Source organism: Argopecten irradians, chromosome 9 (genome assembly GCF_041381155.1).
Source record: "Argopecten irradians isolate NY chromosome 9, Ai_NY, whole genome shotgun sequence".
In the NCBI taxonomy this organism is placed as follows: Eukaryota; Metazoa; Mollusca; class Bivalvia; order Pectinida; family Pectinidae; genus Argopecten; species Argopecten irradians.
In genome coordinates this window covers 8673469-8697700 of record NC_091142.1, presented here as the reverse complement: position 1 = coordinate 8697700, position 24232 = coordinate 8673469, and the positions used below count along the sequence as shown (strand labels likewise).

Genomic DNA, 24232 nt, shown 5'->3' with positions numbered 1-24232 from the left:
TTGAAATCTTCTAACATTGCCTTTATTTTAACAACACAAAATCTCCTTTGATTTCTCCCATAGTTGAGATTATTTCGCGGTTGCTAGGAAAAAGATAATTTTACCGGGGTAGGGAAAAGACAGCTACCACGCTATAGACAATGATATTACATCATCATTTTAGAGCATTAGGGCGTTCCTGCGATAATGGCGTGATGAAAATGTTTTTCTTGAAGTGTGGGAGAATAATAACCAAACACAGGCGTGTCAGAGGGACAGAAATACCTCAATGTTAACCCTATTTTGACTGTCACAGGCATAATGTCTTCAGGTCAATTTCTGGTCAAGATTTTTTTTCATGTCAAATTAATCTAAAGATATATTGCTTGTGTAGGAATGACTTGTGTTGATGAACAAAATTCCTTCATGTGGATTGTGGTATCCTAGTCACATTTATGCCAAAATCGTATACAAGGTGTCCCTGTCCACCTGACAGATCCATGTAAGATTCTATTAATCCTGCATACAACCGTGACAAGTCAGCCAGTCCTGCTATATTTCCACCAATACATTATTGTCGGATATCTTCGCGTGGATGATATTGTCGCTTTTTCATTTTTCTATAATCGCGTTCAATCTATCCACAAAATATTGAAAAATGATTCACTCATATATACACTGAAAAGTAGATCGCAAAAATTTAAATCTGCCAAAATTATTATCAAGATACTACACTTTTCTGACATAAAGCTCACCGAGAAATACCGTATAGCTGGTCATTTTCGCGGCCTTGACGTCGATATTTCGCAGATTTCCCAAATATGACTATATATGGTTTGGGCCCTTTTTCGTCCCCTCCCAAATCCCTGTTTCAGTTGTAATGAAAGTTTTCTTACTTTGCACCTTTAGTTGCCTGCCATGGTAGCCATCAAATATATACAGAAATTGAGCGAATTTGAAAAGTTTGTCCTTGGCATTTTTTTTTTTTTGCCTTTTTTGTTATACTTTTTACCTCAGAGCGCAATCTTAAAACAATTTATTTTAATGAGCATATGTAGATAGATATTTAGGAGAAATATAAAGTTGGTTCAAAGACGCACTCTATAGTTTCTTGATGAAAAACTGGCAAAAATTTGTTATCACATTTTTATTGTTTATTTATGTTTAGGATGGTTATCATAGCCAACGCAGTTGCGATAAAGAATGAATTTTATATTTGAAATTAAAAAAATATTTGAAGGTAAATACCACGCAGTCTTTTTAAAACGTGTCCTCCTCCTTCATGAATGACTAAAACCAAACACCACGGACGAATATGTATAATAATCAAGAATACGACTTCTTAATATCAATGACAAGAAAGACAATAGATAATGGTCAAAAAATACTTTTAATAATTCAAGGTCACCATGCCCGACATCCGGTTAGGTTCACTGTCACAGCAGTTTTACAACCCAAACCATCATTACAGTCACGTGATCATTGAACATTCCAATAACGATAGCACGTTTCTGTGACGTTTCCAAAGGTAGCCAATCGTAAGTGTTGTTGAAATCTCACCCAGATATCGCTCACACAATACTTGTATGCGTCCATTCTGTTTATATATTATGTATGCTCTAAACCAACTTTTGAACAGTTGAACGCTAATTCCTATCAATAGAGATGTAGGTAATATTTCGTGAAGATAAATTTTCGCGAATTGTTTTGCATCGCAAAAATCGCGAAAGGAAATAGCACACATAATACTGTAAGCCAACTTTCTTTCGCGTGCAATTTACTTTCGCGAATTTCGTGATGTATGGAAATTCGCAAAAGTTTATCTCCGCGAATTAACATCTACGTTATATTCATTGATAGACATTTCTATCATTTTTTTAAAATCGAAATCGCGAAATTAATAGCAGGCAAAGAAAGTTGGTTTACAGTATTTTTGTACGATTCACTCTCTAAACACATTTATAAATATATCAATTCCGATATAATTCACAACCAATATAAAGTACACTATAAAAACACTGATAAAGTCTGATTATACTGCATCATGCTGTACTGGTACAGAACATTCTTAATGTACTAGTCCGATATCGAAATCTGAAGCGCGAAACATCTCGACATCAGATTGATAAAAATAGATAACAATGGACAGCGATTTCATAAAGCACTGCAAACTTAAAACTGAAAACAATACACTTTCCGCATCAGCTTACATGGTATGTTGATTATATTTCTTTATTATTTACTTGTATTTCACGAATAATATGATGACAAAATTGTCGACCAATCTGAAATCGATTTAATCACATAGGTAAATAATAATCAAGGTCACGTGAAATCTCGTATTATGATGGGAATAAGTTCAACAGTAATATAAAACGTGAATCAAGTGATGTCCTATATTGTATAGAAAGTCACATGATATAGAATTTTTTCTTGTACGCTTCAACAAACATGATAGTCATCAGTAAAAGTGGTTTTCCTTTCATATGGCACATAAAACATACTTCTATCACTCCATCCATTCACCCATTCATCGATATTCACTCGTCCATCTATAAAATAAGTTAAATCCTGTGAGGCTACACACATTTACCTACGATAGGTGACCTTTAGAGATCGTCACAGAAGGATTAACCTCAGCAGCCTGTTACAGTGGGGTCTTTACCGGATCTCTTCGTTATGTGAATTTTGACCAGCTCTTCGGCCGTTGTAGGATGTATTCCTATTGAGCTGGACAACTGTCGCCAGGTCGCACCACATCTGTTGGACAAGAAGATTATAAGTACACTACAATTAATACATGGCGAGATAGGGTATACTCTCCAACAGTAAATACGTATATACCCATCATAACAGAAAGCAAGGGCTGTCAATGTATATAGATACAAGAAACCTCTTATCCCGCAGTTCGTAAGAAATTAGAGATAAGGTATTATATTGTAATTAAATGAATATTATGTAATTTAATATTACATTATTATATGAAATACTAATTTTGTTATTTTGACTACGTTTCCATAGAAAACAATATCATTCGTTAGAGAAACCCCACCAAGGGACCGTTGATACTAGTATATTCATTTATTTTTAACTAAATTAATATTCATGTTACAGTTCCAGTAATATTTATTCATCGAATCGTTTAGATGTCCAAAGTATTAGTTTTCATTGTGGTTGCGCAGAAATATTGGGAACATTTAGAGCATATATAGACACATCGACCACCTTCATATCTAGTTTTGATATAATTTCCTGATCTGATCGAAACAAACTAGACTTAAGTTATAAGATACACTTGGAGAAAACATTAAATTTTGACTGGACTTTTGTTTCGTGAAATCGGAGACTGAGATTTGGAGGCCATCCTCCGCACCTGATATTTGTGGAGCAGAATAACTAGAACTGTTGCCAGACTAATACCCACCGCTACATAAATTTAGTAATAATTCCATTAATAGGGAACATTGTAGACCCTTATATACATGTAGTTTACTCAACTCTCCTTTATGTCAGGTTCTGTGTACCAAATTTAATCAAAATCTGTCAAGTGATTTAGGTTCGCCGGACAAAGTTGTGACTACAGACAGACGGACAGACAAACGGAAGGACGGACGTTTCTAGTTATACCCCCTTAACTTCGTTTCGGGGGGGGGGGGGCTTAACTTCGTTCCGGAGGGGGGGGGACAACATTTACAACCTCCTCCCTTTACATCTATTGGAAAGAATAAGAACATCTACCACCTATCTAATTTGAACTTTATTGGACAGAAATAATAACAAATACTACATCCCAAGCCTAAGCCAGCATCAATTACATCTGTGTACCATGGACAGATCAAAGGACTGAAAGGGTCACACCAAGTGGAAACAATGAATAGCCATTCGTTATGTTAAATCCAATGGCGATATTGAACAAGCTGTTAACTTAATGTTTATTTATATACAAATATTAAATATATTTCGATGATTGACATCGGTCAAGGACGTCCGTCGTCAATTAATCTGTTTCTATCTCTGCTGAGTGATTAAGTCCTCTCAGTTTTATTAGTTAACAAAATTTCATATAAGGCGTTAGGGTGTCCTGAAAGAAAATGATAGCACTAGTAATACCTATCTCAAGGCCAAATTGCTAGAGATTACACGTTTCGGACAAAGTTATCAATTTCAAAGTTATGTATTGGAAAAATAACAGAATTTATCGATAAAATCATGTATAATAAATAAATAAATGATCATTTTGGTGTCATCAATGGAAATAAGGTAAAATTGATACACAAAAATTTGGGTCTGTTTACTCAATAATGAATGGTATAACTTTTAGTGCACTAGCGCAATACTTTTATCTTGTTGAACTAAAACTTACAATTGTTCTTACATATATGTAATCCCAACACCTGTTTTCAAACGTTTTATCATTTTGACACTAATAACCAACACTACGATTATAAATTACCCATTTATAGCAATGTTTATGTCAGGCTATCTCAGAAATTAAAGTGAGTGTAGGACAACTACACATCACCAAGCACAAAGCAGGACTGGAGAATACTTGAGAATAACTACATGCAACCGAGCAGGCAGTAATACTAGAGAGTACTAAAAATAACTACACGTCACCAAGAACGATGCAATACTGGAGAGTACTAGAAAACAACGAGACATCACCAAGCACGAAGCAATGCTGGAGAGTACTAGAAAACAATTGCATGTCACCAGGCACGAAGCAATACTGGAGAGTACTAGAAAACAACTACACGTCACCAAGCACAACGCAATACTGGAGATTACTAGAAAACAATTACATGTCACCAAGCACGAAGCAATACTGGAGATTACTAGATAAACCGACATGTCACCAAGCACAAAGCAATACTGGAGAGTACTAGAGAATAACTACAAGTCACCAAGCACAAAGCAATACTGGAGATTACTAGAAAACAATTACATGTCACCAAGCACGAAGCAATACTGGAGTACTAGAAAACAACTACACGTCACCAAGCACAACGCAATACTGGAGAGTACTAGAAAACAATCGCATGTCACCAAGCACGATGCAATACTGGAGATTACTAGAGAAACCAACATGTCACCAAGCACTAAGCAATACTGGAGAGTACTAGAAAACAATTACATGTCACCAAGCACAAAGCAATAGTGGAGATCACTAGAAAAACCTACATGTCACTAAGCACGAAGCAATTCTGGAGATTACTAGAAAACAATTACAAGTCACCAAGCACGATGCAATACTGGAGATTACTAGAGAAACCGACATGTCACCAAGCACAAAGCAATAGTGGAGATTACTAGAAAACAACTACATGTCACCAAGCACGATGCAATACTGGAGATTACTAGAAAACAATTACATGTCACCAAGCACGATGCAATACTGGAGATTACTAGAGAAACCTACATGTCACCAAGCACGAAACAATACTGGAGATTACTAGAGAAACCGACATGGCACCAAGCACAAAGCAATACTGGAGAGTACTAGAGAATAACTACAAGTCACAAAGCACGATGCAATACTGGAGATTACTAGAGAAACCGACATGTCACCAAGCACAAAGCAATAGTGGAGATTACTAGAAAACAACTACATGTCACCAAGCACGAAGCAGGACTGAAGAGTACTAGAGGAGAAATACGTACGTTATTGCCACGGAGAATCCTTGGATGATCTCTCCAGCGTTGGGTCCAGTGAGATGAATGCCCAAGACTCGGCCGTCGTCTCCTTTCTCACAGATCACCTGGGTAAATATGTGATAAACGATTAGTTCTCATTACGAATGTTTGTGATTAGGCTATCAAATGAATTATATTAAACACATTTAACACTAACAAAAAGATCAAACCTCATATATATAGATAGATTCATTCTTCACTTATCATTCATATGGCAGAACAGGTAACAATACTCAATAATAAATAGAGAAATATGGAAATTTTTAATAGATATTCGTTTTCATCCAATGTCTTTTTGCTTTATTTACTTTTTTAGTAAATATGGTTTCTTTGTAAACAAACTTCAACTGCATAAGAAAGTACATAAAGAACATGTTAACAGGAAGTAAATAACTTATGTTAGAACTTACTTTGATGTAACACTGAGTCGCATCCCGTCCTGGTATGGCGAACTCCAAAGGGACGTAGAATGCATGGTACACCTAAAGTGGGAAAATACAAGCAGGATAAAAGGATCTAGAATGCATGGTACACCACTAATTGGGAAAAACACAACCAGGATATAATCTACTTCAGAAGGATTTAGAATGCATGGTACACCACCAGATTGGAAAACACAACCAGGATATAATCTACTTCAGAAGGATTTAGAATGCATGGTACACCACTAGATTGGAAAAACAACCAGGATATAATCTACTTCAGAAGGATTTAGAATGCATGGTACACCACTAGATTGGAAAAACAACCAGGATATAATCTACTTCAAAATGATGTAGAATGCACGGTACAGCTATAGAGGGAAAACGCAACCAGGGTATAATCTAATCCATAGGGTTGTAGAATGCATGGTACACCTAAAGTGGGAAAACACAACTAGGATATAATCTACTCCAAAAGGATGTAGAATGCATGGTACACCACTAGATTGGAAAACACAACCAGGATACAATCTACTCCAAAGGGATGTAGAATGCATGGTACACCACCAGATTGGAAAACACAACCAGGATATAATCTACTCCAAAAGGATGTAGAATGCATGGTACACCACTAGATTGGAAAACACAACCAGGATATAATCTACTCCAAAAGGATGTAGAATGCATGGTACACCACTAGATTGGAAAACACAACCAGGATATAATCTACTCCAAAGGGATGTTGAATGCATGGTATACCACTAGATTGGAAAACACAACCAGGATATAATCTAATCCATAGGGTTGTAGAATGCATGGTACACCTAAAGTGGGAAAACACAACCAGGATATAATCTACTCCAAAGGGATGTAGAATGCATGGTACACCACCAGATTGGAAAACACAACCAGGATATAATCTACTCCAAAAGGATTTAGAATGCATGGTACACCACTAGATTGGAAAACACAACCAGGATAAAATCTACTCCAAAAGGATGTAGAATGCATGGTACACCACTAGATTGGAAAACACAACCAGGATATAGTCTACTCCAAAGGGATGTTGAATGCATGGTACACCACTAGATTGGAAAACACAACCAGGATATAATCTACTCCAAAGGCATGTAGAATGCATGTTACACCACTAGATTGGAAAACACAACCAGGATTTAATCTACTCCAAAGGGATGTAGAATGCATGGTACACCACTAGATTGGAAAACACAACCAGGATACAATCTAATCCATAGGGACGTAGAATGCATGGTACACCTAAAACGGGAAAAACACAACCAGGATACCATCTACTTCAAAGGGATGTAAAATGCACGGTACACTTTAAGCGAGAAAACAGTACACAGCCAGGATATAATCTACTACAAAGGTGTGTAGAAAGCATGGTACACCTACAGATTGAAAATACAAGCAGGATATAATCTACTCCAAATGGAGTTACAACACATGGTACAACTATAGCGGGAAAACCCAACCAACACTAAAGTTTGTCAAAAATCGTGATTGTGAAGCATCCACAGGTTCAATTTTACATCCAAATCTAAGGTACATTTGTATAATACCAGGAATTACCAACTTTTTTTTATTATAACGTTGTTTTATTGTTGGTCGTTGGTACAGAAAAGAGCTTTGCGATTTTTTCCAATACAGCAACCAATGACAGCTTGAATGGCTTTTCTGTCTTACATATCCTCTTTCAACCCTACGTCTCAATATCTCAAGTATACTAGACCATGTCCGTCTAGCCTACATCGTTGTTGGGACAAACAAATCCCTCTACATTTCTCAAACAAATGTTCTACATGTTTGCTTCTTTGTTGGATAAATCACAAACAAAGTTATCACATAAACAAAACACATAACAAGTAGATTTTCCTCTGCTGTTATCAGATCTGGAAGAGAGGAGTTTCCACCTGCTTCTTACAAACAAGATCGATTATGGGACGGATATCTTCCAAACCAGAAACATTCTGGAGTATAATCAGGGCGCACATCCCTCCAAAGGAACCTCATAGACCGCACCCTTGTGGAGCATGATCCTGACTTCCTCCTTCAATGCAAGAGCCTTTTCCTGATCCCCAGGCAGAGGAAAGAAAACTGGCTCGACAAGATCCTGCGTCAAAAGAATCCGCAAATCCTCCGTTATCACTGACAACACATTATTAGCTGGAGCCAGTTCATAAGTAATAGTACCACTGGACATAACTTGTACTACAAGAGATTCGTCATTCGTAATGGTACTATGTCTTTTGAATCCGCCAAGTTCTTGTCATAAGCCCCTATTGTATCTTGTAACTTACAAATCTTTGAATCCCTGATAGGCATAATCCACCCCTATGCCCCAGGTATCATACTAGGACAATCATCATCATTATCATTCAACATCATTCATCATCACATCATCATCATCATCATCATTTTCAACACATCATTCATCATCATCATAATCATCATCACATCATTATCATCATCATCATCATCATCATAATTTCCTAACATTTGCTGAGGTTGATAACTATTCAATTGGTTTATCACCGAAAAGTGCACGAGACACATATTTTAATTTTACTATCTCTGGGTGGACAAAATGAACGTTGATCCAACAATACAGAAGTAAGCCAAACACAAAAACATGATTCCACCAACGCCATTAAATGCAATTCATCAAAACATGATCCCACCACTGCCACCAAATGCAATTCATCAAAACATGATCCCACCACTGCCATTAAATGTAACTTCATCAAAACATGATCCCACCACTGCTACCAAATGTAACTTAATCAAAACATGATCCCACCACTGCTACCAAATGTAACTTAATCAAAACATGATCCCACCACTGCTACCAAATGTAACTTCATCAAAACATGATTCCACCACTGCCACCAAATGTAATTCATCAAAACATGATCCCACCACTGCCACCAAATGTAACTTCATCAAAATATGATCCCACCACTGCCACCAAATGTAATTCATCAAAACATGATCCCACCACTGCCACCAAATGTAACTTCATCAAAATACACACACCACTGCCACCAAATGTAATTCATCAAAACATGATCCCACCACTGCCACCAAATGTAACTTCATCAAAATACACACACCACTGCCACTAAATGCAAATTCAACAAAATATGATCCCATCGCTGCCACCAAATTCAACTTCATTATCATCATCAATCCTAGAGATCACCATGTTCAAAGTTGAGTTACTTCCACGAGCATTATAACACATGATTTGTAACATTTTTTTTCCATTGGAAAAAAAAATCTGTTAGTTACTATCTTAGTTACATACCTCTATATTGCTGTCTCCAAATGTAACATTTGCGGTTTCTTCAGATATACCAACGACTCCATACTCTAATGGAGTGAAGACTGTGGTAGGCACCTACAAATCATAAATATATATACAGCCTGTATTATAAAATGATCAAACATAGTAATAACATAAGAGCAATGAATCCATAAGTTATGGTCGAATACATTATAAGTCTAACTTTCAAACCTATTAAAAATTTTGATGATGATAGACTGTATACAAAATATCATTAGGCTAAGTTAATATTTATCCAAATCATCATGTTCACAAGATCCAATAATAAAGGGTAATAACTAATAATATATTATTGTAAATTAAATCTGATTTTTAAAAATTCATTCAAGATCGTACTGATCTGAACCTGCATACAAAGTTACATTTTCAAAGTCTTATTAAGCTCATTGAATATTTCAACTCATTGTGCTCACAAGGGAAGGCAAATGGACAACAGACACTGGACCAAGTTTGACACACAAAGACAGACAATAGGAATTTATGCATGATGACTGACAAAGTATGATGACTGTGAGTCAAACTGGTTCAACAAAGGATGATGACTGTGAGTCAAACTGGTTCAACAAAGGATGATGACTGTGAGTCAAACTGGATCAACAAAGGATGATGACTGTGAGTCAAACTGGATCAACAAAGGATGATGACTGTGAGTCAAACTGGATCAACAAAGGATGATGACTGTGAGTCAAACTGGATCAACAAAGTATGATGACTGTGAGTCAAAACTGGTTCAACAAAGGATGATGACTGTGAGTCAAACTGGATCAACAAAGGATGATGACTGTAGGTCAAACTGGATTAACAAAGGATGATGACTGTGAGTCAAACTGGATCAACAAAGGATGATGACTGTAAGTCAAACTGGATCAACAAAGGATGATGACTGTAAGTCAAACTGGATCAACAAAGAATAATGACTGTGAGTCAAACTGGATAACAAAGTTTGATGACTGTGAGTCAAACTGGATCAACAAAGGATGATGACTGTAAGTCAAACTGGATCAACAAAGTTTGATGACTGTGAGTCAAACTGGATCAACAAAGGATGATGACTGTAAGTCAAACTGGATCAACAAAGGATGATGACTGTGAGTCAAACTGGATCAACAAAGGATGATGACTGTGAGTCAAACTGGTTCAACAAAGGATGATGACAGTGAGTCAGACAGGATCAACAAACAATGATGACTATGAGTCAAACTGAATCAACAATGGATAATGACTGTATGTCAAACTGGATCAACAAAGTATGATGACTGTGAGACAAACTGGATCAACAAAGTATGATGACTGTGAGTCAAACTGGATCAACAAAGTATGATGACTGTGAGTCAAACTGGATCAACAAAGTATGATGACTGTGAGTCAAACTGGATCAACAAAGTATGATGACTGTGAGACAAACTGGATCAACAAAGTATGATGACTGTGAGACAAACTGGATCAACAAAGTATGATGACTGTGAGTCAAACTGGATCAACAATGGATAATGACTGTGAGTCAAACTGGATCAACAAAGTATGCTGACTGTGAGTCAAACTGGATCAACAAAGTATGATGACTGTGAGTCAAACTGGATCAACAAAGTATGATGACTGTGAGTCAAATGGGATCAACAAAGGATGATGACTGTGAGTCAAACTGATTCAACAAAGGATGACGACTGTGAGTCAAACTGGATCAACAAAGGATGACGGCTGTGAGTCAAACTGGATCAACAAAGAATGATGACTGTGAGTCAAACTGAATCAACAAAGTTTGATGACTGTGAATCAAACTGGATCAACAAAGGATGATGACTCTTATTATCCTGAGGTTATCCTGACCCTTAGAGTCAAACTAGATCAAACACACATGTTACAGTGCCCTGGGTTCTTATTGGATTAAATACAGTAACATATTTTTCAGATGCTCCACAAAAATCTATAACATTACCTTATCATAATCCATGTGAACTTGCGACCCTCCAAACAGTCGGTGTGCTAGAAGCTTGCCTGCTTTAATGGCTACTGGAGTTAATTCTGGTCTGCCCTGTACCAAAAACATACCGTAAAAACTTGTGTAAAATGCGCATTTTTTCTGTGCAAAAATAAAACTTGAAGTTGGGGGTGCAAGTTACATTGATAGAGGAGGTTTAGAAATTTTATGAGGAAAAAATCTGTAAATTCTGAGTGGCCGACGATCTATGAATGTTGTGGTACCGCTCTGTTTATGGTAGCTTTTATCAGAAATTTATTTTAATTGTATTATTCAAAATTAATCATAACAAGGACTGATTGTGATGGGGATCATGACAAAAATCTCCTCAATTTGCCGTTACATATAACTGAACTGATGCTCTTTCAAAACACATTACTTACTGTAAACATACAAATTTCAGTGGTAGTTTTATTTTAGCAATTTTTTCGTGCTACATTGTATCTTTGAAGTGCTAATTCATGTACAGCACTAAATTTTGTAAAAGGACATTTGCAGTATTGACCTAACAAATTTTGCTAATTCATTTATGCATTAATAATAAATTGCATTTTCTCTAAAATTGACCTCTCTTAAATAAGCATGTTAAGGGTATGTGTCGATTTTGTTCAAAGAGCACTTTTGTTGGACCTAGTCTACAACACAATTATTAAAACTTCATCGAAATTTGTTGTTCGTTTCTAGTGTAAATTATCTATGTATTTATTAAGCGAATAAAATAATGTCTATTTTGCTTATCCACATGAATGTATTAGGGTCTAAGAGAGGTGAAAAATGTCATCTTTGCCAATATGAATACTTCAGTTAATCGCATATCTTCTTCTGGACAACTGCCTATGCAAACATGTGGATTCCTCTGTAATTAGATTTCAACCAATCAGGGTCTTTCATTTTACAATTGTGCTACCTTGGTGCTTATCATTATTAATATAACATGACCTCAATGCTTGGACCTAACTAGCAAAAAGTATTTTGTCTTTGCATATTAAAGAGTTATCTGCACTTTAAGGTAAGTATTATTTGTGACGTCATGTGTTTGTGAGCGTAACATCATGTATTTTAGCGAAACAATGTTAATTTCCATCACAAAATAATTAAATCACAATCATAACTTCCTGCAAGTAAGATAACTCTGTAATATTAATATGCAAAGACTGAATAAACTTTTCAAGCAAACATTGTACAAAGCAAGTATATTTACATGTAAAACATCTCCAATAGCATATATGTGAGACACAGAACTCCTTTCATGGTCTCCGTCGTAATCTCCAATCACCTTCCCAACGTCGTCAAGGTCAACGCCGATCTGTGATAGATTGAGCTGCTTTGTTACTGGGGACCGTCCTGTAATGAAGGTCAAACGTGAGTTAATTGCCATAGGAAGATTTTAATGGACTTTTTTATTTTAAAACCTAGGCATCAAATTTTCAAATACATTTTCACAGAAATATTGAAATTTTGCGAGGTTAAATAAAAATTTCACTGGTGATGCCACTGTTACAGTTTTAGGCCCTTTTATGTTTTTGTAATATTTTTATTGTAAAAATACCAAAGTTAGCCTAATGATAGAGTGTATCCATCCTCGATACTCCAGGGCTTCCGATCACTTACGATCTCTACACCCCTGGACTATCTCATAGTGAAATTGAAGGCAGCTCAGCGGAAAACATTTGACCAATCACAGGCTAGCAAATATTTCATTTGAAGACTACAGAGATAGCGACGCCTAACATCAAAGCCACAGAGTCAACCACAGTGTACCGTTATACGACTCTTTTGATGTACATCAAATGACTAAATTACCTGTTCTATTCTTGTTGCCTCCAGTTTTACTATGAGATAGTCCAGGGGTGTAGAGATCGTAAGTGATCGGAACCCCTGGAATATCGAGGATGGAGTGTATCCTGATCAGGATATTACTTGAAGAAAAATGAAATAATTAATAATACAAAGACATTGAATAGTTTTAGGCAAGCACATTTACAAGTTCTGTTTTCATGAATTTCTAAATATTAATTTGTTTCAAAATTGTGAAGATTTGAAAAAAAATAAGTAGCACATTTTCAAGATTTATTTTTTTAATATATATTTTCAATTTTTTTGTTTTCAAAATTGTGAAGATTTAAACAAAATTAAGTCAAATAATTGATAAGGAATATTAATGTTTAGTTTGTAGAACGTTTATTTATACTGTCAAAAACATACTGGAACTTGAAGCATTGACAAGGAAAACAATTACCCACAAATAAAATTCTCTCTGTATGAATTTAAGTGTATCTTACCAACAGCTAAAAGGACTGTATCGAAAGTCTCCTTGTCTTTGTTTCCATTTGCATCTTGGTATTGAACTTCTAACTTGCCGTCGCCATTCTTCTCAACCCTCACAGGTACACACTGCTTGAGAAACCTTGTTCCACTGTTTTCCATATAATCCGTTACTAGATGTGCCATTTGCTTCAAAGATCGAACATAATAAATAAATTTGATCAATATGACTCTTACGTCATTGAAAAATGTTTGAAAATTTCAAATTTCATACACAAATATCACTTACTGGTAATTAAAACATTTCAAATGTTTTTACAAAAGATGCCAGAGGGATCTTGCTGTCCACCAAAGAATGATCTACTCTGACAATGTAAAGAAGGATTTTATCTCTGCTTTTCAAACTTCAACTATCAAAATCCAATATGGCTGCCGTCAGCCATCTTGTCGATGGCTTGGTTTCAAAATGCAATATGCACATCTAGGGCTCTAGGAAAAACTACATATGAAATTTGAAATAGATTTCTTTAGTGCTTTTTGAGAAATTGTGTAACAAAAACACCTGATGATTTTTGCGCTAAAAATTCTACAGTAAAACCTGTTTATAACGAACCTGCTTACAACATATGCATGGTAGTTTTCATTCCCTGTCAAGGTTCCTATAAGATGTATAGATAATGTATGTATAACAAACTATGCCTATAACAAAGCGTTTTTGTTGGTCCCCAAGGTTCGTTATAACTGTTTTACCCTATACAAAAAAACCCGTCTACGGCATGACTGTTAATAGGACAAACAAACAAAAATTTTAAAACAATATTTTCAGGTTTTCCTGGTTTATCAGACTACAACGTATGCAATAAACTTTATAATCATCATTTCTTTTTACAACAATGACCACCTACCTGGTCAAACATACGGAGACATATAGATCTGACCATGACTGTGGTATCGAACCCGAGTCCAGTAAGGAAGCCGGCTGACTCTAAAGCTATGTCTGTCTGTGGTTAAGGTAAAATTGTAGCCACATTGTGTTTAACAGAAATACTGTTCTACAAAGTGATGCAAGCAAGGACTGTAAGCAATGTCTTACCAATTATAATACCTCTTCTATATTCCATTTTTGCATACTGAAGAGTTATCTGCCCTTGCAGGTAGGTATTGATTGTGACGTCATGTGCTTGAAAGCATAACATCATACGTTTTTGAGAAAACAATGCGAGTTTCACACACAAAATAATGTCACAAGGGAGGTAGCTGTAAAATGCAAAGATAGAATACCACTCATTTCAGACCATAGTCATTTGCTATTTTGGAATTAATACCATGGTGTGTTTCTCAAATTAGCAACAACATGTTCACCAATTACCCATATACAATTTTTATTTTAATTCATCATGATTCCTTTACCTTGTCACCCCTCAAAACACCAATATTCACTTTAATAAGACAAATCAGGTGTCTTCTTTATTGTTTTCTTAATTACGGTTTTCAAACATATGTGATGTGCCAAATAATATAGATGATCAATCCTAAGTTCGTTAACAATGGGACTAATTCAGGTACCATGTAATATCTGTGTGTGTGCAGTAATAGGATCTCCAGCGGTGAATAAAATGTAACTCTGTATAATTTTCCTGTTAAAATTATTTTTTAGTGTGGGATATCATTGTAAGGCGTCATTCCATCACCAATAGAAAAAACAGTCCCGCACAAATGCTATCAGGTATCACATGGTATGTAAAATTACCAGGTAGTCCCATTGATCAACAGACAGTAATCACCTTGTGTAGATCTATTAAATCTAGTGTCACATTCATCTGATGCATCAAAAGGGTCGAACTGCACCCAGTGACAGATATGGGTACTTCACAATATAGATCATCTACCCTAAACCAACTTTCTTTCACACATGATTTATTTTCTATTTTCGCAAATTCTGCCATCAAGGTCAATCAACAAATTTTCATCTCCGCAAATTGTTCTCTTAAACAATTCTTTTAAATCTGTGAAACTTAATTTCTGTGAAAATGTTTGAAACAGAAATCGTGAAATTTAGTAACCACGAAAGATAGTTGATTTACAGTACTTGGTAATCCTCCACTTCATGCACTGCTGTACAATATCCACTTCTCCCCATCCGTTTTTAGTGTTTATATCCAACCCAGCCTGAGGGATCCATTTGATGGATTTACCAACACATGAAAAGGATACAACTTCCTCCTATAACTAGCCTGAAAAAAATTAAGAATTTTTTTTAAATTATGGTGAAATCAAGCTAATTAACTGCTAGTCAATCATGGTGGAACTATAGATACTCCAAATTATTTAATACTCACTGAAGAGCTTGTGTTGTGGTAGATATATTTAATTTTCATTTAATAATAACTAAAAAATGTAAAAAAAAAAAATCTTCACAGGAATTTCATGTGAAATTCACGTGAAGAAATATTGCCCGTATAACTAACAGGTAACTCTGCTACCCCCATGAATATTTGCAATACAAGTAAATATATTTAAAATGAAAATTATACATTGAAGTTTAAAAACAAGAAATTACGTCTTTCCGGGAGAATTCTTCATCCAGAATAGATCATCACTGGTAACAGCATGTTCTGCCATTCCTGGAATCTGGGTAAAGGAATTATTGACAGTAACTTTTTTTAATTTACAGCGCCGTTACAATAAGCTTGCGTGTGACGGCCAGTCTAGTAGGCAATTCCGTTGATTGGTAGCTAGTCAGTTTGGATGGTAGCTAGTCAGTTTGCCAACGACATTAAATAAGCTGTGTAAGCACGGCTCTCATTTGCTGTCCCTTCAATGTAGGGGCAGAGCTAAACAGTTGAAAATGTCTGTCGGCGATTATCAAGATCAGAAACATGTACTGTACCAGTACTGCATCAGTTACCAGTCTACTACATCAGCTACCAGCCAACGTGTTTATCGAGTAAATGAATGTAAACAGGAACACTTGTTGTAACGACGCTGTAGAGATGCTCTGCCACCAACAGAGCATAAAATATATTTAGCATTTTAACAATACATTTTGATGTTTAATGGTGTAAATATATATATATATATGTCTAATTAATACAAAAACAGATATAAATATATCATTGGTTTTGTTCCCTGTGTAATCAGTACCTCATTCCATATAGTGGCATTAATTTTTTTCCGGGTGCGATTAATTAATGACGATGACTTGATCTACTTTAAGTTTATGACGATGGCATGACTTACCTGTGATGGTAATAAAGGCCTACATCCCACGGCAACCACAGCATTCTCTGTCGTCAATACTCTCTACAAATAACAAATAGTATATTATTTCTAATGTAAATTTATTTTATTTTACTGTTGTAAGTCCATATTTCGTCTTTACCTAGTACGCAGTTACCTCCCTTGCGGGTAGGCATCCATTGTGATGTTCGTGAGTAAAACTCATATCATTTCCTTTAAAATGATGGATCGATCGCAAACTGATGACATCATAATCAATACCTATCCCCAAGGGCAGATAACTCTGTAACATCCAAATGCTAAATAAAAATATACAAAGTCTTCCATATTGCCTCCATAAAAGTTTACAAATATATCTACACCAAGGAGACCGTCCTGTCTATTCTATCTATACCTTAAATTCTGTCATCATTTGAAATATTTCAAAACAATTCCATTTATCCTTCCTCGTGCAGTGTATACTAAAGAAAACAGGCAGAAAAAGTTTCTTAACTACAATTCCATACCTCCTGACCTTTAGCATCGACTGCCCTGATGGTGTGGGGGTCAGCAAAGGATCCAAGGGCATTCAAGTATTCCACATTCCTAAACAGAGAAATATCAAATCCATTAAAATGGATCCAAGGGCATTCAAGAAATATCAAATCCATTAAAATGGATCCAAGGGCATTCAAGTATTCCACATTCCCAAACAGGGAAAACATCAAATCAAAACAGATCCGAGGGCATTCAAGTATTCCACATTCCTAAACAGGGAAATCATCAAATCAAAACAAAACCGACAGGCATTCAAGTATTCACATTCCCAAACAGGGAAATATCAATCAAAACAGATCCAAGGGCATTCAAGTATTCCACATTCCTAAACATTTGTAGTATTATTGTAAAACATGTTTATAATCAAAACAGATCGAGGCATTCAGTATCCACATTCCAACAGGACAATCAACAAATCAAATTATAAACGCAGATCAAAAGGATCAAATAATCAAGTAAATTCTAAAGAATTAATCAGGACAATTCATAACATGTAGTATTATTAAAACATGTTTATAACGAACCTCTGGGGTCCAATGAAATCACTTCGTTATAAGCGTAGTTCAAAGTACACATATTACAGACATCTTTTAAGAACCTTGTACATACCATATGTATAATAAACTACCGCATAGCCGGACATTTTCACAGGGATGATATTTTTGCGATTTTACAGGACATTGCTACGATCATGAATATTTGATCCGTGAAATATTGAGAAATGGCTGAGTGATACCTACCCTTTAATCCATATCATGGAAATTTTAAAATTGCTAACATATAATTTTCTCGTTTTCAGATCAAATTGCGAAAATTTTACTCTGCAAAATATTATACATATTTTTTATAGGAAACTTCTTTTTTTTTTCAATCTTTTTTTTTTAATTTATTTTTTATTCATTTTTTTTCAAAAAATATACACATCACAACATATACAGAAGATACATGAAAGACAAGTACAATAGAAGTTACATTTGTAGAGTTATTTCAAATTGAATATTTTAGCGTATGTACATACATATATTTACAAGCTACTTATTAACGTAACAAATACACACATACTACCATTCACATAAAAGATCTATCAAGAGTTATTTCCCTTCGTTTTATAGGAAACTTGATCGAGAAATAAAATTACCACATTATAGCCAATGGCATGAATTTTTTTTAAGCGACTACATTATAAACATGTTTTACTGTACACCTCACACATACTGTAGTAATAAGATATCGCACGGAGTCGTGTATTAATCAGAAGTCTTACTTGTCCTTTAGCTGCACTCGATGACCCCAGTTTAATGACTTAATATAATTCTGAATTGCTCCACACATCTTTTGCCTACAATAAAATAAAATTATTGGATTAAGCCATAATAATTTCTTTAAAATCATTAAAAAAAGATTCTAAGTACATGTTTTCATTTACACAGAAGTACAAGTATCTCATTGTTCGAAGAAAGTTTTTGTGGGATGTCCCAGACATAAGATGGACCATGATGTGGGCTAGATATTTACCAGTCATTATTGACAGACTCTGGGACGTCCCAGCCATAGGACCGACTGTCCTCTATGAGATGTCCTAGTAATGCTGCTTGGTGCATCAGCTTCTTAGGGATACAGCCAACATTTACACAGGTACCACCTAGGCCCCACTGGGTCCCTGTATATAACAATGACAAGTGTGAAATAAATACCATATCAAACAAGTAGTGAATATGTGATTAGTTTCAATGCAATCTGTTGGATAGGTGGCAGGATTGATACCAATAATAAGAGGCCCAATGGGTCTTATCCTTCATCTGATTATTAATACAACTTATATAATCTTATAGAATAAATGTACACAAAAAAAGAAAACTATCTTTTTTAGCTTGTTTGACCTTTGTGAATGGTGTTCAAGGTTAAAGACATTTATTTGAACAAACTTGATGCTTCTTATCCCAGCATGTTGAAGGGCTAATATTAGGTTTCTAGGTCTCTTAGTCATCTACAAGATGATGAGATTTACTTTGACCCACATTTAACATATGTAAAATTAGCACAAAAAAATTGTGATTGGGCCTTTTAGAAAATGATTCATTATTTTTTGCTCTTTCTCAATCTTATCAAATACAGTGATTAAGCATAAGCAATCAGTATTTCATTCCACATAGGATATGGTGAAATGGAATTTTTTCGGGACGCAATTTTTTTTTTTTTTTTTTATATTTTTAACTTAAAGTAAAATTAGAAGCTCAAACTTTTCAATGGTGGTAATGGTGTAAAGTAAGTAACTTTTTCAACTGAAGAAAAATACTTAATCGTCTGCTCATGTTTTTGATAGTGAAAAAATGACGTTTGTCCGCAGTGGAGCATATTTGATAAATTCTTCAATTTCAGGTCATACAAACAAAGACCATTAGAGTTACCTCCCTTACAGAATAGTCAAACCACACTGTGATTCACATGTCTTTATACAGAGGTGGGTAATAAGACAGATTTGACTTGATATTATTATAAAATTCATTTATTTGTTATTTATTAGGCCCGGAAAAAAATGTCTGTTTTGGGTTACATCGTAGAAAAAAAAAAAATTAGGGTCGGGGGGTAAAAAATTAGGGTCGGTTGAGTAACCCTAAACAGACATTTTTTTGGCCTTATATATACCAATTAATTAGATTGTTCACAAGTCAAACAATATCATAATTTCAACATAATTAAAGGAAAATTATAACACAGGCAACATATATATAAACAGATCATAGAGGGATTTATTACCTAGCTTCCATTAATAGAAAATGGCTCTCTACAGTTCTTCCCCAAAATGCAATAAATGAACAACTAGGCTCTCAGGGGAACCTATGTATAAATTCAAAATTGAAAAAGATTCCTTGTGTGCCCCCTGAAAATAGCAGTGACAAAAAACGTTGACAGAAGGAAGGGCAGACAAAAAGACGGATGGACAGAAGGGCGGACAGATGATCAACCAGGAACGAAAGGCGATTCGAACTGCTAGCCAAATGGTGGGCTAAATATTGATATAAATGTGAACATATTAAAACAAAAGCCAACACAACACTTACCTTGACCATAACCTTGACCATACTGACCAGACCAGTCTAATAGAGGATAAAGGAGTTACATACATGTGCATTTTGTACCTGAAGAATTGCTCAAACCCTATGATAAGTAGGAAGTTATAGGAATAGTAACATAACATTACACATATTGATTTTGGGATTTTTACAATGGAATTATTTAATTCAATATCGTAATACTTGCCGTGTGGTGATGGATTTACATAATCAAGGACTGCAACTCTCTTCCCTAACTGTGCAGCTGTAAAGTATGAAAATGGTAAAGTTGCAAACAGCAAGGTTGTGTTTTTCATGATACAGGATGATTTGTAAAAATAGTATTTTCCAAGATTATTTTGTAAGTTTTATATCTTGATATTTCAAATTTTGTTTTCATGTACCAAAATACTCATGCATTTTCACTTGACTTAAAAAATTTTTTTCTTCTTATAAAACTGCACTGTAAAAATTCTTATTTTCATGTCTTCTGAATGTTTAGATAGAAAAATATATGCATAAATCACTTCACAATTACTAATAACACTGTAAAATGAGAAATGAAATTATAGAACTCAACTTGGCTTCGTGGTCTGACCATATGCATTCATAGTACTGCGCTTTAGATGTAAATATAATGAATTTTAGCAGTACTGCCAAAATTCATTTTCAGCTCTTATCTGTACTATAAATTAAAACCTTTGCATTACAAGTATTGTAATTCTCAAAATGTTGGTTATTTTTTATGGTGAATAAAATATCAAAAACTCTTCTTGGTTCCTGAGTAATATTGCGGCATATATAACTTAATAATTAACTTACATAATACATAATAATAATAATAAACTTTATTTACTGAGGATGAGCATTCTTAGCCAACGGCTAATCTACCGCATGGTCCTCTAGTTAGTAAAACTTATAATAATGGGTAAGTTAAAAATACATACATATGGAACATAATATATAAAAGAATGACAAAGTTATATCACAGTAGCTAATTAAAAACAGTAGCTGAAACAGTCTGTGTTTGAGTACTCATGATCATAAACTGTGAAATTATAATGTACATTATTTACCTTCTTTTGAACAAGCCAATCCCCCTGATCCCCCTCCAATCACTACAAGATCATAGTCTCTTTTTCCATGTGAACCTGGAACATTAAATATTACAATTTATACAAATATATAGGAAAATGAACCAGCTTTATAGCAAAATTTGTCTGTCTGACTATAAAAATGTCGGTCATGCAGATGTACAGGCGTTAATTTCGAACACAGGCTTTCATTTGCTACCAGAGCTTTTTTCTCACTGCTTTGGGAATGGGGCCTGTGGCTTTGAATTTGGGAAAATGTGCGACAAAACCAAGATTTGGGGAAAATTATGAAAAAGGAAACAAATCATAACAAATAAGATTTTTTATTTCCAGTGTAGTTAATGTACTTTTTGGAAGCCAATTTACAAATATTGAATCCTTATTCAACTAAGTTCATGCAATATTTTTGGAAAGTTATCAAGAAACTTTGATTTTGGGATATTTAGGCTTGAATTTGGAAGAATTATAAGGCTTTGTTATGGGGAATGGTGCCGAATTTCGGCCCCAAATCATATTGAAATAAAGCCCTGACTACAGTGTATAGCCATCAGAGAAATTTAGTGCAAATGTCATGGTTAATTTGAGTTTTACCTGTGTTTTTTATTTTTAGCTCTATAGTAAGCAATAGGATGTTTTGTGTCTTTTAGAAATTTTAACACAATTTGTCCCAATTAGAGTAATAATGAAGAAAGTTAATTGTTTTAGTACTGGTACCATGTAAAATCTGTTAATCACAATGCCTTTTTTTTGATAAGAATGTTTTTATGCATTTGAATTCCACAGAATCCTGCATTTGAGTAACTAAATTATTACTCAAATGCAACTTACTATTTCCTATATACAGAGTTAGCATGCCACCAGCAAACACCCTTGATACTTCAGGGGTTGCCATCACCGACATTATATCCACTCCTGGATTATCTCCTAGTAAAACTGGAGGCAACAGAAGAAACATGTAACTTTAGTTTGATCCTTTGGTGGATATCAATTCAACCTATGATTGATCAGCTTTTTTTTCTTCTGAACTGCCTCCAGTTTTACTATGAGATAGTCCGGGGTGGATATCACGTTAGTGATAGTAACCTCTGGAGTAACGAGGATGACAGCAAAAAAAATCATGCATTTGCATAATTGATAGAAGCGGTCTGGTCCGTTATCACTTATTGTTGCAGCGGAAAAGATATCACATTCTGACCGACTTCAGACTTTTCCAAAAATCAGGTGAAATAAATACGCTATACATGCACATTCACGGCGGATTGTTTAGATATGATATTAAAGACGAATATTGCATAACTACGCACTCGATAGGTATCTCAGTAGGTGACGACATTTATGTAGTATGTTCTGGGAAAAGAGTCGATGATGTTTTCGGTATCTTATCGCCATGGGCGCAGACATCTTGAATATACAGCAGTAGCTGAAATGCTAAAATTTGATTGGACAAAATAAAAGCCCTTTACGCTATCATACCAATCTCTGATTGCTATTAAGCTGTCCGTTTGACATTGAAAAAAACCCAGTCCCACTAAAAGTATTTTTTAACATTTCCACTAAAAAAACCCAGCTGATTCAACTGCTTACAATATCGTTAGTGAATAGCAATGTAGAATGGATCTGTGATGAACACCCTCTTTAATATAAACTAATAAAATGAGAATGTCTGTCGTTAATTACTACACGTTGCCAGCGATTATGCAGATAATTTGTAGTTGAATTCTCCATCATGCAAACTCAAATGTACTTTACATGTTATATAATAACATGTACCAAGAGAGGAGAAAATGTAGCGGCCAGACCGGGATTCGAACCCGGGACCATTCGAACACTAGCCGAGAGCTCTACCGAAACTTCTTCGCGCTCGAAAACATACACTGTATGATTGGGCGCCAATTTTGTAAACATACACTGTATGATTGGGCGCCAATTTTGTAATAGGAGAGGAGAAAATGTAGCGAACAGACCGGGATTCGAACCAGGGACCCTCCGAACACTAGCCGGGTGCTCTACCGACTGAGCTACCTGGTCACCGATAATTATACAGGTGTTATTTGGGCGGACCGACATCGAGTGTTTGCCATTGTCTTATTGTCAAGCAAAATTGTCATTCATCCGTTTAATGAATTGTGGTTTGATTTAGGTAAAGCTCTATACAGTGTATAAGCTGTCATCTGTTTTTATTAACCAGCTGGCCTGCATATGTAACGATTTTTTTCGATGATTCTGTATGTTACGATGACCCTAACAAGTATTACATGTACATGTGGCTTCCCGCAAAAAGCTGAAAAGACTACTACACACATTTTTTTTATTAGCAAGCATTTAAAAGCTTCTGAGAGAGGCATCACCAGCAAAAAATTCTATATAAGAATAGAAGCTATTAAAACATCATGTGTTAAGTCCTTTATGAAAAAAAAATAGACCAATAACTGGACCTTGTGTTTCGCAATTTCTAAAATTTTATCATCAGCAAATAATTTTAAGTTATCAAATAGTGTCGGCGAATTCCATGTTTTGATACAGCAGTGTGCTCTGGTGCTGACACCAGACATCTATCTGTCATAATGTCGAAGTCTGGTGTCAGGGCCAGAATATCTCGGGCT

General features: G+C 35.2%; 1 protein-coding gene across 3 annotated transcripts; it reads right to left on the bottom strand.

Annotated features, from left to right (window-relative positions):
* Positions 1-1350: 1350 nt before the first annotated feature.
* On the bottom strand, positions 1351-23048 carry LOC138331331 (thioredoxin reductase 2, mitochondrial-like). Of its 3 annotated transcripts, XM_069278868.1 has the most exons (18): positions 22934-23048; positions 21612-21686; positions 20744-20800; positions 20545-20580; positions 18998-19142; positions 18747-18821; positions 17452-17530; positions 16946-17008; positions 16266-16336; positions 15920-15939; positions 14611-14702; positions 13723-13894; positions 12642-12784; positions 11399-11494; positions 9424-9516; positions 6084-6155; positions 5641-5738; positions 1351-2739 (listed from the first exon to the last, which is right to left on the bottom strand). In XM_069278868.1, exons 1-18 carry the CDS (start codon positions 23028-23030, stop codon positions 2616-2618), a joined length of 1608 nt encoding a protein of 535 aa, XP_069134969.1. In that variant the 5' UTR covers positions 23031-23048; the 3' UTR covers positions 1351-2615. The 3 variants fall into 3 exon arrangements, with proteins under 3 accessions (XP_069134969.1, XP_069134970.1, XP_069134971.1); XM_069278869.1 differs by lacking the exon at positions 20545-20580; XM_069278870.1 differs by lacking the exons at positions 1351-2739; positions 5641-5738; positions 6084-6155 and adding an exon at positions 7326-7373.
* Positions 23049-24232: the final 1184 nt, after the last annotated feature.